This window comes from Balaenoptera physalus (genome assembly GCF_965194825.1).
Source record: "Balaenoptera physalus genome assembly, chromosome: 17".
In the NCBI taxonomy this organism is placed as follows: Eukaryota; Metazoa; Chordata; class Mammalia; order Artiodactyla; family Balaenopteridae; genus Balaenoptera; species Balaenoptera physalus.
In genome coordinates, this window is record NC_138895.1 from 84955143 (window position 1) to 84973486 (window position 18344).

An 18344-nucleotide genomic window follows, 5' to 3' on the forward strand; every position below is an offset into this window, starting at 1 on the left:
AAGTCCCCACCAATCTTTTTATTGTCTCCATAGTTTTGCCTTTTCCAGAATGTGAAATAGTTGGAATCATACAGTATTATAGCCTTCTCAAATTGGCTTCTTTCACTTAGTAATCTGCATTTAAGGTTCCTCCATGTCTTTTTGTGTCTTGATAGCTCATTTCTTTTTAGTGCTAAATAACATTCCATTGTCTGGATGGACTACAGTTTATTTATCCATTCACCTACTGAAGGACATCTTGGTCGCTTCCAAGTTTTGGCAATTATGAATAAAGCTGCTATAAACATCCGTGTGTTGGATTTGATGTGAACATAAAATTTCAGCTCCTTTCGGTAAATACCAAGGAGCACAACTGCCGAATCATTAGAGTATATTAAGTTTTGTAAGAAACTGCCTGTCTTCCAAAGTGGCTGCACCACCCTGCGTTCCCGCCAGCAATGAATGCAAGTTCCTGCGGCTCCACACCCTCACCTGCATCTGGCGTCCTAAGTGTCTGGAATAGGTGTGGAGTGGTGTCTCGCTGTTGATTTAATTTGCATTTCCCTGATGACAGATGACATGGAGCAGCTTTCATATGCTTATGTGCCATCGGTGTATGTTCTCTGGTGAGGTGTCTGTTCAGGTGTTTGTCCCGTTTTAAAATCAGGTTGTTTTCTTCCTGTTGGGCTTTAAGAGTTCTTTGTATATTTCAGATAACAGTCCTTTATCATTTGTATCTTTTGCAAATGTTTTCTCCCAGTCTTTTCGCGGAGCAGAAATTTTTAATTTTTTTTTTAAATAAATTTATTTATTTATTTATTTATGGCCGCGTTGGGTCTTCGTTGCTGCTCGTGGGCTTTCTCTAGTTGCAGCAAGCGGGGGCTACTCTTCGTTGTGGTGCGCGGGCTTCTCATTTCGGTGGCTTCTCTTGTTGCGGAGCACGGGCTCTAGGCACGCGGGCTTCGGTAGTTGTGGCTCCCGGGCTCTAGAGTGCAGGCTCAGTAGTTGTGGCGCACGGGCTTAGTTGCTCCGCGGCATGTGGGATCTTCCCGGACCAGGGCTCGAACCCGTGTCCCCTGCATTGGCAGGCGGATTCTTAACCACTGCGCCACCAGGGAAGTCCTGAAACTTTTAATTTTAATGAAGTCCCGCTTATCAATTGTTTCTTCTTTTTTTTTTTTTTTTTGGATTTATAGCTTTTGCTTGATATTTGGCAAATGCCCTTAGGATTAAGCAACTTTGAATGTTGGGCTTATCTCTTTGGGTTCTGCCTTATCCTAGATGTTGTCCCAGGAATTCCTTACTATTTTTATTTGTTCTTTAATACTTCTAATGGACTTTTTATTTTTATTTTTATTGGAGTGTAGTTGCTTTACAACGTTGTGTTAGTTTCTACTGGACAGCAAAGTGAATCGGTTATATGAATACATATACCCCCTCTTTTTTGTCTTTCCTTCCCATTTAGGTCACCACAGAGCATTGAGTAGAGTTCGCCGTGCCATACAGCAGGTTTTCATTAGTTATCTATTTTATACATAGTATCAATAGTGTATATATGTCAATCCCAATCTCCCAGTGCACAGTGAATGCTGGCAGAGGCCACCGACCCCTCCAGGGAAGGCTTGGGAGAATAGTCATCATTGGGAGAGCACTTGTAGAAGCATCGCACGGTCCTTCTCCAAGGGCATCTGGCATCTTCTTCAATCTAGGAGCTGTGAATCTTTAACCTTGACTTATGTCTGGGAACTAGACACTAGTGGCTGATGTCAGATTTCTGGTTGGCAGAGCCTGGTGTTTCTCTGACTACACAAACTGAGCAATATCCCGTAGACTGCCCTGCATCTCGCCCCGGGTCAAGGCCTCCTGACTGCCACCCTGCCTGCTGCCTATCGCGATACCATCTTACCTCCGAGAGTTCAGTGCTGCTGCTTAGCCTCTTCTGTTCTGGAATCCCGTCACCCCATTGATGTTCGGGCAGTGAATCTGGCCTCCCCAGTACCAGCCCAGCCTCCAGAGGAGAGCCACCACTGAGCTCACGGGTGTGTTTTTTCATTGTTTTGATGAAGGGGTGCCCTCTGAACCTTCCCAGGGGTCCTAGTCAGGTGGAAGCTTCAAGGCTAACATTAGCCATTTCCTGTAAGAACAAACAAACAAACGTTGTTTGGAAGTAGTCCACCTCTTTCTGCAGCCGACCTGCACTTCCCCACTCCACCTGCTCCGACCCCTGACTGACTGCTGGCCTGCGTGCAGCAAAGGGGGACCTAGGGACTTCAGGCAAGGTCATCGTGGTTCACAAAGACCTCTCTCCTCTGGCAAAGGGTCAGGAGATGTTTTCTGGTGCGGAGCCAGCAGCTAACGCTGGCGAGCGTGGCCACTGCCGGGGCAGCATGAGAGCGTCAAGGAGACAGAAGAGCGGAGTCCTTCTGCTACCTCCTGCCTGCAGGTCCCCTCTCGTGCCCCCTGCTGGCACAGGAGCTGCGTGGTTTGCTGTGGCCCCAGCAGCACAAAGCGGACCATGGAAGGGTGGGCTTGATGCTGAGAGGGAAGGCGAGCTGACCGACGCTCTCGGCCCTGGGCTGTGACCTCCACACACGCCCTTCCCACGCGTGTGAGCTTCCATGCGGCAGCGTGTGCTTCTGCCTGACAGGGTGCAACTGTCCTGGGTGTGGATGAAGATGGTCTCACTGTCTTTTCAAAAAGTGAAAACAGTGTCCCTGGGGCCTCTACATCCCTGGGTGATATTAATTGCGCCTTAAATTCATTCACGTCTCACCTGGAACCTGGATTTCCTGAAACTTAAACACAAAATTGTAAAGCTTACCAACACCAACAAACCTGACATAAAATATAGGAGAATAAAACAGAGTGGAAAAGGAAATTAGTCAATATATACAAATACATGGAACAAACAGACACAGCCACTGCTGTTCTCATCTCCGTAACTGACCATGGGCTCCCTCCCTCCACTGCCCATTCCATGTGCCCTTTGCCCTCAGCTAGGACACCTGCTGGTCTGGGCTCTTTACCTGAAGGATTTGAATCGTCATCGGTGCTTATTTGTTTGTTTGTTTTCAGTTGCTTTAGTTTTGCGTTGACGTCTACTATCAGATGTGTGAGTGACAGGCTCCCCAGGGAATACCTTGGGTTCCAGACAGTCCTCCTTACCCGCGTGAGGGGCAGTGAACTGACCTTCCTGCGTAGTCAGAATCTATTACCCCAGTCAGCGCAGTGACTCCCTTCTTTGCTAATTTAGTGGTCAGGCAGAGGTCTCAGTGTTCAATTCAAACCATCCTCATGTCACCTGGTGGAAGTGTTCCTATCCTGGGAACTAAGACTTCTCAACCAGCAGACCTCAGAGTCATGGACAGAGGAAACAAAAATACCTTCAGTGGGTCATTAGACGTAACAGCGAGAGAAGCCGCTTCTGCTCTGCCTGCTGGCTCCTGGCAAGTCCTTCGGCTGGGGGAGCACCAGTGTCAGTTACCTAGCGCTGCTTCACAGATCACAGATTTAGTGGCTGTTGTGTTACCGCGTGGTCTCTGTGGGTCAGGAATCCAGGCACAGCTCAGCGGGGCCCTCTGTTCAGTGTCTCACAGGCTGCTACCAGGCGTTGGCTGGGGCTGTGGTCTCACCTCGGGGCTTGACTGGGGAAGGGTTCGCTCCCTTGGGGACCTTGGATGAGGGACTCAGTTTCTTGCTGGCTTTCGGTCTTGTTACGTGGGCCTCTCCAGAGGGCATCTGACAATGTATCTTTTACTTACACATTTAGGAACCGGGGAAACAACCATAGGGTGGGTCTGCAGAACTACCAGGACCAATACAATGTGAACTTGGAGCCAAATTCCATTTTCTCCTGTGCATGGTAAGTCCCCACTTTGACCAGTGGACCACAGTGGTGTTTGGGGGCCCCTGGAATTGATTCAGAACCGGAGGTTAGTCCCTGAGAAGTCTGGCTGTTGCCCTTCCTCCAGGGCATGGTCACTCTAGCAAGTGGACAGGGCCCTGTGGGAGGCTGGGAGGCAGATCTGTTCACACCGGGGTGGGTTGTGGGCTCCCTCCCGGAAGGATGCAGGTGCGAATTTGGTTTGCTGTGACATCTACCACTTCTCGCCTGGATTACGGGCATCTCATTTCCCATTGGTAGGGAGCTCGGCGCCAGGTCAAGGACAAAAACATGACTGAGTAGATTGCATGCTAATACCTCTTAGGGTCTGTTTCCTGGCACCTTCTGGTACCTGTCAGAGTGCAGTCAGGAAAACAAGAGACTAACGAAATTTAAAAGACGGATTTTAATATGAAAGTTGGCTGAACAGCTGTTGGAAGTCTAAAAAAACCAAGAAGGGGACACAGAGGCACAGGGACCCTTGCAGAAACAGCTATCTCCTTTACCACGGGAAGAAAGAGAAGCTGTTGGGGAGATCAGAATCCAGAAGCTTGTCGGGGAGCCCGTGGGGGCCGGGAACGTGCTCTGAAGGGCGGTCAGCTCAGCGCAGCCCGGGCTGCTGGGACTTCACCCGGCTGTTCTGACCTCCGAGCGGGCAGAGAGGACGGGTCGCCGGGGGCCTGACCTCTCCTGAGCCGTCCGGGCACGGTCCAGAAGGGCAGGTGCCTGACGGTGAAGGGGCGGTGGGCGCACGAGCAGAGCGCAGAGGTGGGGTCGCGCAGAGCCAGAGGGCAGGTGGACGTCACGGCCGTGGGAGCTGCCCGGAGCCACGTGGGCTCAGCAGTCCGAGCGTGATTGACAGGTGTCCGCGCCAAGCGGGGAGTCAGGGAGCAGGAAGGGGGCGCAGAGGGGCGCAGGCAGGAGCGAGGGGGCGGCCGGGCTGCTAGGTGCGTCGGATACAAATCCCCCCCGTTTCACTACAGTATGCCTTTCCTGCACAGCTTTCATTCTTTATGTTCAATGATTACACAGCCAAATTTTGTAATATATTAGTCATTTTGAACAATTGTGTGCTAACACTAACAGTAATGACAACTCAGTACAGGAGAATTTTTTTTTTTTTTTAATGTAGAGCCTTGTACTTACAGGGAAAACTTTAAAACTGAATTTCAAAAGAATTTATTATGGCTATATATTATAGGAAATATTACAGGATTATCAGTAAAAGGCATGAAATATATTAGGATATAAATCTTTGAAGAAAGTGGGATAGATATAAAATTTCAAGGAGAAAGTCACTAGGTGCCATTTCTAATTATAAAAGAAGTTGCTTGTGTATATTTTAAAAAGGGTGATGAGGGGTATGAAATGGTTATGGTATATGTAATCCATTGACAAAGTAAGAGTTTTATTTTAAATTTTTATCATATACCACAAATTTGATCTTTTGCAACTATTTAAACTTATTATGAAAAATCTTAGATGTCAACTTTAAATTTTGCAAGGAGGGGGACTTCCCTGGTGGTCCAGTGGTTAAGACTCCCCGCCTCCACTGCTGGGGGCCTGGGTTTGATCCTTGGCCAGGGAACTAAGATCCCACATGCCGTGGGGCATGGCAATAAATAAATAAATAACATTTGTAGGAGGTACATAGTTTTGCATTTTTATTTTATTTATTTTTAAATTAAAAAATTTAATTAATTAAAAAATTAATTGAGGTATAGTTGATTTACAATATTTATATTACTTTCAAGTGTATAACAGTGATTCACAATTTTTTTTTTAAAGGAATTCCTTTATTTTTATTATTTATTTATTTATTTATTTATTTATTTATTTATTTATTTTTGGCTGTGTTGGGTCTTCGTTTCTGTGCAAGGGCCTTCTCCAGTTGCAGCAAGCGGGGGCCACTCTTCATCGCGGTGCGCGGGCCTCTCACTATCGCGGCCTCCCCCGTTGCGGAGCACAAGCTCCAGATGCGCAGGCTCAGTAGTTGTGGCTCACGGGCCCATTTGCTCCTTGGCATGTGGGATCTTCCCAGACCAGGGCTCGAACCCGTGTCCCCTGCATTAGCAGGCAGACTCTCAACCACTGCGCCACCAGGGAAGCCCCACAATTTTTATAGATTATAAAACATTTATTTTTATTTATTGATTTATTTTAATTAATTAATTATTTTTATTTTTGGCTGTGTTGGCTCTTTGTCGCTGCGCACGGGCTTTCTTTAGTTGCGGCGAGTGGGAGCTACTCTTCGTTGCGGTGCGCAGGCTTCTCATTGCGGTCGCTTCTCTTGTTGCGGAGCACGGGCTCTAGGCGAGCAGGCTCGGTAGTTGTGGCACGTGGGCTCAGTAGTTGTGGCTTGCGGGCTCTACAGCGCAGGCTCAGTAGTTGTGGCACACGGGCTTAGTTGCTCCGCGGCATGTGGGATCTTCCTGGACCAGGGCTGGAACCCGTGTCCCCTTCATTGGCAGGCGGATTCTTAACCACTGCACCACCAGGGAAGTCCCGTAAAACATTTATAGTTATAAAATGTTGACCGTATTCCCTGTGTTGTACAATATAGCCTTGTAGCTTATTTATTTTATACACAGTAGTTTTTACCTCTTAATTCCCTACTCCTATCTTGTTCCTCCCCTTCTCTCTCCCCACTGGTAACTACTAGTTCTCTATATCTGTTCATCTTTTTCTGTTTTGCTATATTCATTTCTTTGTTTTATTTTTTTTGATCCTGAATATGAGTGATAACATAGAGCATTTGTCTTTCTCTCTCTGATTTATTTCACTAAGCATAATACTGGACATGTCCAACCTTTTTGTGGTAAATTATGAAGTTTCATTCTTTTTTAATGGCTAAGTATTGCTCCATTGTTATATATATAGATGAACATCTTCTTTATCCATTCATCTGTTGATAGACACTTAGGTTGTTTCCATATCTTGGCAATCGTAAATAATGCTGCTCTGAAGATAGGGGTGCATGTATCTTTTCCAATTAGTGTTTTCATTTTTTTCAGATATATACCCAGGAGTGAAATTGCTGGGTCATGTGGTAGTTCTGTTTTTAGTTATTTGAGAAACTGCCATAATGTTTTCCACAGTGGCTGCACCAACTTACATTCCCACTAACAGTGGACCAGGGTTCCCTTTTCTCCACATGCTCACCAACATTTGTTATTTGTGGTCTTTTTGATGATAGCCATTCTGACAGGTGTTAGGTGATATCTCATTGTGGTTTTAATTTGCATTTCTCTGATGATTAACAATAGTGTGCATCTTTTCATGTGCCTCTTGGCTATCTGTATATCTTCTTTGGAAAAATGTCTATTCAGGTTCTCTGCCCATTTTAAAATTTTTTTGATGTTGTATGACCTGTTTATTATATTTTGGATATTAACCCCTTATTGGTCATATCATTAGCAAATACTTTCTCCCATTCTGTAAGCTGTTTTTATGTTTTGTTGATGGTTTCCTTTGCTGTGCAAAAGCTTCTAAGTCTAATTAGGTCCCATTTATTTATTTTTGCTTTTATTTCCTTTGCTTTAGGAGACAGATTCAAAAAAGATATTGCTGTGATTTATGTCAAAGAGTGTTCTGCTTATGTTTTCCTCTAGGAGTTTTATGGTATCCGGTCTTACATTTAGGTCTTTAATCCATTTGAGTTTATTTTTGTAGATGGTGTTAGAGAATGTTCTAATTTCATTGTTTTACATGTAGCTGTCCAGTTTTCCCACACCACTTATTAAAGAAACTGTCTTGTCTCCATTGTATATTCTTGCCTCCTTTGTCATAGATTAATTAACTGCAGGTGCATGGGTTTATTTCTGGGCTTTCTATCCTGTTCCATTGATCTCCACTTCTGTTTTTGTGTCAGTACCATACTGTTTTGATTACTGTAGCTTTGTAGTATAGTCTGAAGTCAGGGAGTGTGATTCTTCCAATTTTGTTCTTCTTTCTCAAGATTGCTTTGGCTATTTGGGGTCTTTTGTGTTTCCATACAAATTTTAAAATTATTTGTTCTAGTTTGGTGAAAAATATCCATGGTATTTTGATAGGCATTACATTGAATCTACAGATTGCTTTGGGTAGTATGGTCATTTTAATAATTTCAGTTCTTCCAATTCAGGAACACAGTATATCTTTCCATCTGTTTGTGTCATCTTCAATTTTTTTTTTATCAGTGTCTTATCGTTTTCCTAGTACAGTTCTTTTAATTCCTTAGTAAGTTTATTCCTAGGTATTTTATTATTTTTGATGCAATGGTAAATGGGATTGTTTCCTTAATTTCTTTTTCCAGTAGTTCATTGTTAATGTATAGAAATGCAATGGATTTCTGTATATTGATTTCATATCCTGCAACTTTACCAAATTCAATGATGAGCTCTAGTAGTTTTCTGGTGGCATCTTTAGGATTTTCTATCCTAAAGTCATACATTACCATGTCATCTGCAAATAGTGATAGTTCTTCCTTTCCAATTTAGATTCCTTTTATTTCTTTTTCTTATCTGATTACTGTGGCTAGGACTTCCAAAACTATGTTAAATAGAAGTGGTGAGAGTGGGCATCCTTGTCTTGATCCTGATCTTAGAGGAAACACTTTCAATTTTTCACCATTGAGTATGATGTGGGCTTATCATATGTGGCCTTTATTATGTCGAGGTATCTTCCCTCTATACCCACTTTGTGGAGAGTTTTTGTCATAAATGTATGTTGAATTTTGTCAAAAGCTTTTTCTGCATTATTGAGATGAGCATATGATCTTTATTCTTCAATTTGTTAATGTGGTGTAGCACATTGATTGCTTTGCAGATATTGAACCAGAACAAACTTTTTGGCCAACCCAATACATGTAATGTAATCAATTACATATGTGTGTTTAAATCTCATCTTAGTGTTTACTTCATAATTTTCAATTTACTTGGTGTCCCTTTTTACTCTCCTTCTTGGACTTCTTTTAATCTGTTAAAATGTTTTATTATTCCAATTTTTTCTACTCTTAGCAGTTAGGTATAAATTTGTATTTTCTGTGCTGCATAACAAATTACCACAAACTTAGCACCTTAAAACAACACATATTTACTATCTCACTGTTTCCATGGGTCGGGCATCTAAGGGTGACCCACCTGGTGCCCCTCAGGACCTCACAGGCTGCAGTCGAGGTGTCAGCTGGGGCTGTGGTCTCACTGGAGGCTTGAGTGGGGAAGACTCCACCTCCAAGTTCATTTGGGTTGTTGGCAGTATCTGTCTACTTGGAGGACTGGGTCCTGGCTTCTCTCTGGCCATTGGCTGGAGGTGCTCTGCAGGCCTGGAGGCCGCCCACAGCTCCCCATAACATGGCCCCTCTGCAGCCAGCTCTCAACACAGCCATTTGCTTCTTTAAGGCCAGCAGGAGAGTCAGTTGCTAAGATGGAATCTTCCAGAATGTAACATAACCATGGGAGTGACAGCCTATCACCTTTGCCTGATTAAAGCTACTTCACAGATTCTACCCACACTCAAGGAGAGGGCTCACACAGGGCATAAGCCACAGGGCATTACCTTAGTGTGTGTCTGCCACAACGTTCTCTTACTAATCTTTAGTAGTTACCCTAGAGTTTACAACATATCTTCGAATTCTCAAGTCTACTATAACTCTCTACTTTTCTGACAATGCAAGAATCTTAGCCCTTTTAACTACACTTACCCTCTTCCAATAGATATGCTATTATTTTGTGTGTGTTTTAGCTCATATATCTGTGATGTTGGTGCTACTGTTCTGCACAACTCTTATGTGTATTCTTTCCAATGCACCCTCCCTACCTGCACCTCCATGTCCCATTTGGCTTTGTCTCTTCTGCCTTTTTTCTTTCTCTTTTGTCTTTCTCTTCATTGTTGGTCTGCTGCTACTGAATCCTCCTAAAGTTTTGTTTGTCCAAAGGTGTGTTTATTTTGCATTAAAAACTGTTTTTTTACCCCTTTGAAGGGGTAAAGAAGATTGTTCTCATTTCATTAGGTTTTGGCAATTATACTATGGTGTGCTCTGGTGTTTGTGTGTGCTTGCTTGTTTTTGTACTCATCCTGCTTGGGATTCTTCATGCGTATCAAAGCTCTGACTTGATCTCTTGTTTGTTCTGAAAAATTCTCTTTGAACGTTGCTACCATCCTCTTTCCCTCATGCCTGCAACTCCCATGACATCGGCGTCAGACCTTTCCTTTTGTCTCTCTGTCTTTAATCTGGATATTTTCATTTGTACTGTATTCCAGGTTACTAATTCTATTTCCAGCTATGTCTATTATGCTGTTGAACTTAGCCATTGAACTCTCAATTTATGTTTTGTATTTTTACATTCTAGAATTTCCATTTGGTTCTTTATTATTGTTTCCAGTTCTCTGCCCAAACTTTTCAGTCTTGTCTTTTAATTCCTTGAATATATCACTCATAATTATTTTAAAGTCTATGTCCAAGAACTCCATTATTGGCTGCATCTGGGTCTGTTTCTATTGTTCATCATTTTTCTTGTTTTTCACTCATATCTTGGTTCCTCATTAGCCTGATATTTTTTGGTTGCTGTACATTGCCTATTAAAAATGTTGGAGGTATGCTAAAGTCCTGGACAATGACATCTTCCTCCAGAGGAGACTTATTTAGTTTCTGTTAGGCACCAAGGCTAGAGGCAACTCAGATTACCTTAATCTAGTCAGGGGGTTGAGTGATTTGAAGCTGAGGATTCCGTTCCCACGAGGGTTGCTTTATTTCCAAAAGGATGGAGTTCTTCAGGATTCTTACTCAATAGAATTGCCAGATAAAATACAGGACACTCATTTAAATTTGAATTTCAGATAAACAATAAATCCTTTCTTACTGTATGTCCTCAGGATTATGTTCTGTATTTTTATTAGCTAAACCTGGCAACCCTAAGCCCTTACCCAGTGCTCTGGAATACAGATTTTGTCCCCTTGTTGCTGAGACCTGCAGAAGCCCTGCTCACATTGTGCCCCTGCCCTCCCCCTGGCGCTGTGCTTCTGGTGCTGGTGGCTGCTGCCAGGGGAAGCCTGTCTGCTGGTCTGGGGCCACTCCTGCGCTCTCCTGCCCTGAGCTCACCTCCTTCGTCTTTGCAGTGCCTTCAGACACGTTTTACAGCATATTCATTCTGTCCGTCTTTTCTATTGCTGTCATTGGGAAGACTGGTCCTAACCTCCTTCATTGACATGGCAGAAGCAGAACCACGTGCAGGAACTTCTGGAGCTACTCTTTTCCCTTTGGAATTCTGTGAGTACTGATTCATCGACTTCTACATTTGATGCTGCTATAAAAAGCCCTAGGAGAGGGACTTCCCTGGTGGTGCAGTTGTTAAGAATCCACCTGCCAATGCCGGGGACACAGGTTCCAGCCCTGGTCCAGGAAGATCCCACATGCCACGGAGCAACTAAGCCCGTGCGCCACAACTATTGAGCCTGCGCTCTAGAGCCCGCGAGGCACAACTACTGAGCCTGTGTGCCACAACTACTGAAGCCCACATGCCTAGAGTCCGTGCTCCACAATAAGAGAAGCCACCACAATGAGAAGCCCACATGCTACAACGAAGAGTAGCCCCTGCTCGCCACAACTAGAGAAAGCCCGCGCGCAGCAACGAAGACCCCACACAGCCAATAAATAAATAAATAAATTTATCAAAAAAAAACAAGTCCTAGGAGAGCATAGTTTGATTTCTTTTCTGCTTGGGTCCTCGAGTAACTTTATATATATATATATAATATTTATTTATTTATTTGGCTGTGCCGAGTCTTAGCTGCAGCACGCGGGGTCTTCATTGCTTCATGTGAGATCTTCGTTTCCGCATGTGGGATCTTTTTTAGTTGTGGCAAGCAGGTTCTTAGTTGTGGCATGCCGGATCTAGTTCCCTGACCAGGGATTGAACCCGGGCCCCCTGCATTGGGAGCACAGAGTCTTAACCACTGGACCACCAGGGAAATCCCCAAAACTTTTTTTTTTTAAGAGTCAGCAACCTTAAAAACAACCTGCCAGTTGTTTTGTTTCCTGGTATATTCTTTGTCCCTTTTGTCTTAAGATTCATTTCAGGAAAATTTTTTTGTATTTTATCTCTAAATACTTTCCGCATCACTAGTCTCCGCATTCTAGAGACACTAATTATTGTCACGTTTTATCGTCATCATCTGTGTCTCCTCCTTCCGGTTTCCATCTCCTTGCTAGCATTCACTGTGACCCTCCCAAACCCTTCTCTCCTGCCCCGAGCTCCACTCTGCACCACATCGGCTCTATTTTCAGCTGGTCCTGCTTTAGTTGTTGGTCTGCAGAACTGAGTATTGTTTTCCATTTGTCTTCTTTTCTGTGATGACTCTTTTACCTCCTCATTCTGTTTTTCCCATCTTGTCTTTGATCCCTTGTTCTACTGAATTTCTGTTTTTATTAAGTTCCTCCCTAGCTTGCGGTGCTTTTGGACAGCTGGCTTTTCTGCTTGTTTTCTTCCAGCGTCTTCTGAAAGCCGTGTCATCCCTTCCCTATGGCATGTCTGCACCTTCTCGCCTGCCAGTTCTTTCACGGTGAGCATGGCCACTGGGTCTGGCTCTCCTCTGCTTGGAGTCTCAATTACGGAAACATAGGTTGAGCAGTTACTTTCAGGACTCACAGTGTTCTATTATTGGAGTGTTGGAAATCCCTGTGGGGTGTACCTACCATCACCCCATTTTAGAGAAAGGGACACTGAGGCCCAGAGAGGCTAACTGGTCGCCTCATCACGTGGGCAGAGAGTGGCAGGTGGGTGTGGACGTCTCTCCTAGGGCAGGCGTTCGGACCCTCCCTGTAGCCAAGGGCGCTGCTGGAGCGAGGCCGCGTGTGCCGCCAGTGGATCACAGCTCTCAGGGGCCTTGGGCTCCCTATTCTGAGTTCCTGTGGGCTTGTGGGTTGAGACACCCCCACTTCAGCCCAGTCAGCCCCGCCTATGGATGAGGGTGCCTGAATTCGGAAGAGGTCCTTCTGGCTTTCAGAGGGAAGGGGTCTTGTGGGGATCCACAAGGGGCTTCTCTGCCAGAAGCCTTTTTTCTCAGACTTCCTCGGGTTTCCCACCAACATCTCCAGACCATCTTCCCAGGCTGGGGGCTCAGAAGGTATTCGCAGGGTCCCAGCTGTATCTGGGGTGGGGAAGGGCAGGAGACTTTGTGCCGAGACCCAGCTCCTCTCTCCGCTCTCGGCTGCCACTCCTTGTACCTCCTCACTTGCTCTCCGCCGGTGGATTACTCTGGTTTAGTCGTGTTTGTGGATTTTAGAACATTTTTGATCCTTTCGTCAGGTCAGGAGGGAGTGCGCCTGCTCCGCTCGCCTTGTTAACCTGGAGCTCGGGCACACCTGGTGTTGGTCCTGCAGCCGCGTGGACCGCAGCGTGGAGGGGAGCGCTGTGATCCATTAGCCCTCTCCCCACTAGCAGGGCCAGCCGCGGGGGACCAAGCAGCCACCACCATCCAGTGAGCCATCCCGAAGCTCCTGGCGAGAAAGGAGCAGGCCCACGTGATCAGGACCACCAGGACTACCTGGAGCTGATGGAGAAGCTGCAGAGGGAGGTGAGGTCTACGGGGGTGGGTGTCGGAGTGGGGTCAGGACTGCAGGGCTGGGGGCGGGGACGCAGGGCTAGGGCGGGGAGGAGGGGACGCAGCGCTGGGGGGGACGCAAGGCTGGGGGCGGGGACGCAGGGCTGGGGGCGGGGAAGGAGGACTCGGGGGCGGAAACTGCAGAGTTGGGGGCGGGGACTCAGGGCTGGGAGCGAGGAAGGAGGGCTGGGGGGCGGAAACTGCAAGGCTGTGGGCGGGGACGTAGGGCTGTGGGCGGGGACGCAGGGCTAGGGCGGGGGGGGGACGCAGCGCTGTGGGGGACGCAAGGCTGTGGGCGGGGACGCAGGGCTGGGGGCGGGGAAGGAGGGCTCGGGGGCGGGAACTGCAGGGTTGGGGGCGGGGACTCAGGGCTGGGGGCGGAAACTGCAGGGCTCGGGGGCGGGAACTGCAGGTTTGGGGGCGGGGACGCAGAGCTGGGGGCGGGGACGGAGGGTTAGGGCGGGGGGACGCAGGGCTGGGGGCGGGGAAGGAGGGCTCGGGGGCGGGAACTGCAGGGCTCCCGGGTCTGGACCGGGGCTGGGGGCTCAGGGCTGGGGCGGTGACCGCATTGGGCCGCCCTTAGGCCTTCGTGGCCCTGTTGCGGCGGGAGCAGGAGGCGGCCCGGCGGCAGTGGGAAGAAGCGGCGGCGGCCGAGCGGCGGCGGCAGGAGGAGCGGCAGCGCGGGGCGCGCCTGCTGGAGGCGGCCTTCGACGGGAACCTGGGCGAGATCCAGGCGATCCTGCGGGAGGTGGGCGGCGGGGCGGCGGGGCGGTGGGCCCTGAGCTCGCGGCGCCGCTGACTGCCGCCCGACGCAGGTGGACGCGCTGCTGAACCGCGAGGGCGTGAACTGCGACGCGGCGCGGGCGGCGCGGCGGCTGCAGCGGCGCCTGGCCCTGGTGGACTTCGAGGACAGCGGCGGCGGGCGGGCAGTCCCTGGCCATCCAGCTGCTAGCCGAGCAGGGCGCCAGTCGCAACAGCAAGGTGGGCGCCGGGCGAGGACTGGGGGCCGCGCCTCGCCCGGGCGGGCCGTGCTCAGTGAGCGCGTCCAGCAGGGCGCCTTCGGCCGGACGCCGCTGTACCGAGCGGCCTTCGGGGCCACCTGGAAGCCGTGGAGGTGCTTCTGAAGCTCGGAGCTGACCCCCGGGTGTATGCGGACGACGGAAGCACCCCCGAGCAGGTGCGCGGGCGTGGGCAGAAGCCCCCGGGGCGCTTGCTCCCTCACCCCCAAAGCTGTCAGGAGCCTGGGGGCCCCGCCCCGGCTGATCCCGAACCTTCCACGACCCAGAACCACCTGCAAGGCCTTTGCAGGCCCTTCCCTTCCCGAAGTCCTCGCTATGAGCCTTACCGGGCACATGCGATCAAGACCACAGCTCCCGGTTTCTGGGGGCCTCCTGTGGCCGGGGTTCTACTCACGTCCCTGGACCCTCAGCCCACCTTGGAAGCAGTGTTACCATGGGAGGTGGAGAAACAGACTGGCTCCTCCGGAGCCAGCGCGGGAGCTCTGGGGCATTGAGGGCAGCACTAGGCCCGCCCACCTGGCCCCTCACTCAGAATTTCCACGTCTCTGAGAAAATTGAGCCCTAGGGCTCGGAGCCATGACCCTGCAAGGCGGCTCGGCCTGGCAGCTCCTCCGTGGCGCCTGGGAACGATGTCAAGGGGCCTTTTCCCAGGTCCTGGGCCAGGCTGGGGACACGGGCGCTTGGCCTTCTCCCCGGCGCAGGAGGCCAGGTCAGATGAGGCTGACCCAGGGCCTGTGGGAGCAGCCATGGAGCTGGATCACCTAATGCCACGGCCTTAATTTCTTTAAATGAGTCTGGCTGGAATCTCAGGCCCTCGCCCATCTCAGCCGTGTGTCCTTCCACCCCAGCCTGTAGAGCCGAGGTGTTGGCTGGAACATGTGGGACTGGCCCAGGTCTGCTGCTGAGCCCCTGCTTCCACCTGTGGGGTGCCAGGGCCTTTGCCACCTGGGGACCCCGTGTCCCGGGCGCCACCTTCACCCCCAGCTGCCTCCTCAGGGTGCTGCCCCCTTGTCCTGGAAGGCATCCCCTCTGCTCTTCTTGGCTTCTCCTCTTTAATAAGCAACAGGGCAAGTTTTAAAAGACCAGCAGAGCCTTTGGCTTCAAACTCCTCCTGCTTCCTCCTCAAAGGAGCAAAATGTGAGGCTAGGAGGACCAAAGGGCCTGGCCATGGCCTCAGAGGGGCTGGAGCGAGGATGGGGCACAGGGAGGCCCACCTCTCCGCGGGTCGTGTTGGGGCAGGCCCGGGCGGTGGGCACGGGGCATGGAGGCTGGAGAAGCATGCAGGTGGCCTTCTGAGGGGTGCTGAGGAGGATGTCCAGCCCGCCGGTGCCTGAGGGTGGGGCAGGGGGCAGGGGGCACTGAGAGGACAGCAACTGATGGCGGGGCGGGGGGGGCGGGAGGCCACTGGCTGCAGGAGGGACAGTCTGGTGCTGGAGCAATTGGACGTCCACAGGCGAAGGAATGAACCTTCACCTAAACCTCACACCCTATAAAAAACGAACTCAAAATGGATTAGGATTTAAATGCAAAATGTAAACTGTAACACCTTTAGAAGAACACAGGAGAAAATCTTTGGGACCTATGGCTTGGTAAAGGGTTCTTAGACAAAAAGCACAATCAATCGATAAAAGAAAAAAAAAGAAACCCAACAAATTGAACTTCCTAAAAATGTAAAACTTTTGCTCTGCTGAAGCCCCTGTTAACAGGATGAAAAGACAAGCCACAGAGAGGGAGAAAATCCTTGCAGACCACATATCTGACAGAGGACCCATATTTATAATATACAAACAACTCTCAAAACTCAATGGTAAGTGATACGATCCAGTTATAAAGTGAGCAATGGGCATGGAGAGAAATTTCACTGAAGAGGATATAATGATGCCAATAAACACAAGCTGTTCAACACCATCACACCTGGTAGAAATGCTGAAATGGAAACCACCGAGGATGGCACAGGGTGCAGAGAAGCCAGATCTCACCCAGTGCTCGTGGGAACGTAAAGGCGTGCAGCTGCCCTGGAACACAGTGGGGCTGTGTCTTAAGAAACTGCACATACATTTCCCATGGGACTCAGCACACACTGCTGGGCATTCTGTTCCAGCAAAATGAGGACTGTGTCCACATAAAAGTGTGCACACGCATGTTCACAGCAGCTCTGCTTGTAACAGCCCCAAACTGGAAGCAGCCTGGATGTTCTTCAGTAGGTGAAAGGTTAAGCCAACTCAGGCCAGTCCACACCTCAGAACACTCCTCAGCTGTGAGAAGGAAGGAACTAGTGATACAGCAACACCTGGACGGGTCTCAAGGGCCTTTTGCCAAGTGAAAAAAGAGCGCATCTCACAGGGTTACAAACTCTCTGATTCCATTCACATAACATTTTCAAAACGATGAAATTATGGAGACGGAGGCCAGATCAGTGCTTTGCGGGGTGGGAATAGGGGCAGGGAAGGAAAGGGGAGAGAGGTGATGTGACTAGAAGTGGTGACACAGAGGAGCGTTGTGGTGATGGAACAGGTCGCATCTTGACTGTGGTGGCGGGTACACAAATCTACACGTACGATAAAACTGCATGTAACTGTAGACATACAAAGGGATACATGTAAAATTGTTGAAACAAAGTAAGTGGGGTCTGTGGATTGTACTATGTCCATATCCTGCTTTGTATATTGCACTATAGTTGTATAAGATGCCATCATTGGGGAAAACTTGTTAAGGGTACGTGCAAATTCCTGTAAATCTGTAATTGTTTGCAAATAAAAGTTTAATAAAATTACCAGTCATGCAAGGAAACAGGAAAATATAACCCATAGTGAAGAGCAAAATCAATCAAAACTGACTCAGAAATGACACAGATCACAGAATAAGTGGACAAGGGCATTAAAACTTACAGCTGTATCTCACACAGCACACCTCTACATCCATCTGTCTCTATTTTTTTGTACATACTCTTAAACTGAAAACTGCAGTGTTGGAGGTGAAAAACACACTGGATGTGATTAATGGCTGATTAGACATTGAAAGAAAAATTAGTTAATTAGAAGACATAGAAATAGAAATTACCCAAAATGAAACACAGAAAGAAGGTTGAAAAAAAATGAACAGAGATTTCTGCTTCTAGGATGGAGTAAATGCAACCTGATTTATCCTTCCACCTGAAATACGACAACAAAACCCAGACAGAATACATGAAACAATGGTTGTCAAGACACTGGGCATCAGGGAATAATCAGTGATCCCCAAGAGGCTGGAAATAAACTACGTGAGCCCTTTGATTGCCCAGCTAACCACCTTGAGAGCACTTCCAGGCTGTGGTGCAGGAAGGGGGAATCCAGGCAGAGCCTGGTCAATTCCCTGAGTTAAGGAGACAGGGTTCAGAGTCCAGGGATTCCAAGGCAGTCAGACTGCAAGTGCCAGAGAGAAGAGAGCTGCAAAGGGAAACCGTTTCAGAAATAATGCCATTTGCAGCAACATGGATGGACCTAGAGATTGTCACAGAGTGAAGTAAGTCAGACAGAGAAAGACAAATATATGATATGTGGAATCTAAAAAAATAGTACAAATGAACTTATTTACAACACAGAAATAGAGTCACAGATGTATTCAACGAACTTCTTATGGTTACCAGCGAGGAAATGGGGGGAGGAATAAAGTGGGAGATTGGGATGGACATATACACACTGCTATATATAAAATAGATAACTAATAAGGACCTGCTGTATAGCACAGGGAACTCTACTCAATACTCTGTAATGGAAAAGAGTGGTTATATGTATATGTATAACTGATGTACTTTGCTATACACATAAAAGTAACACAACATTGTAAATCAACTATACTCCAATAAAATTAAAAAAAAAAAAAAAAGATAAAGAGCATTCCAGAGG

General features: G+C 48.0%; 1 protein-coding gene across 1 annotated transcript in view; it reads left to right on the forward strand.

Moving 5' to 3' along the window:
* The window catches only part of IQANK1 (IQ motif and ankyrin repeat containing 1), a gene marked incomplete at both ends in the record, with an annotated part of 35160 nt that overhangs the window by 9980 nt on the left and 6836 nt on the right, over positions 1 to 18344 (forward strand). Inside the window, 7 exon segments of the mRNA XM_082433888.1 lie at positions 3749 to 3841; positions 13279 to 13414; positions 14025 to 14189; positions 14257 to 14351; positions 14353 to 14422; positions 14494 to 14530; positions 14533 to 14618. Coding sequence (XP_082290014.1) covers positions 3749 to 3841; positions 13279 to 13414; positions 14025 to 14189; positions 14257 to 14351; positions 14353 to 14422; positions 14494 to 14530; positions 14533 to 14618 — 682 coding nt within the window.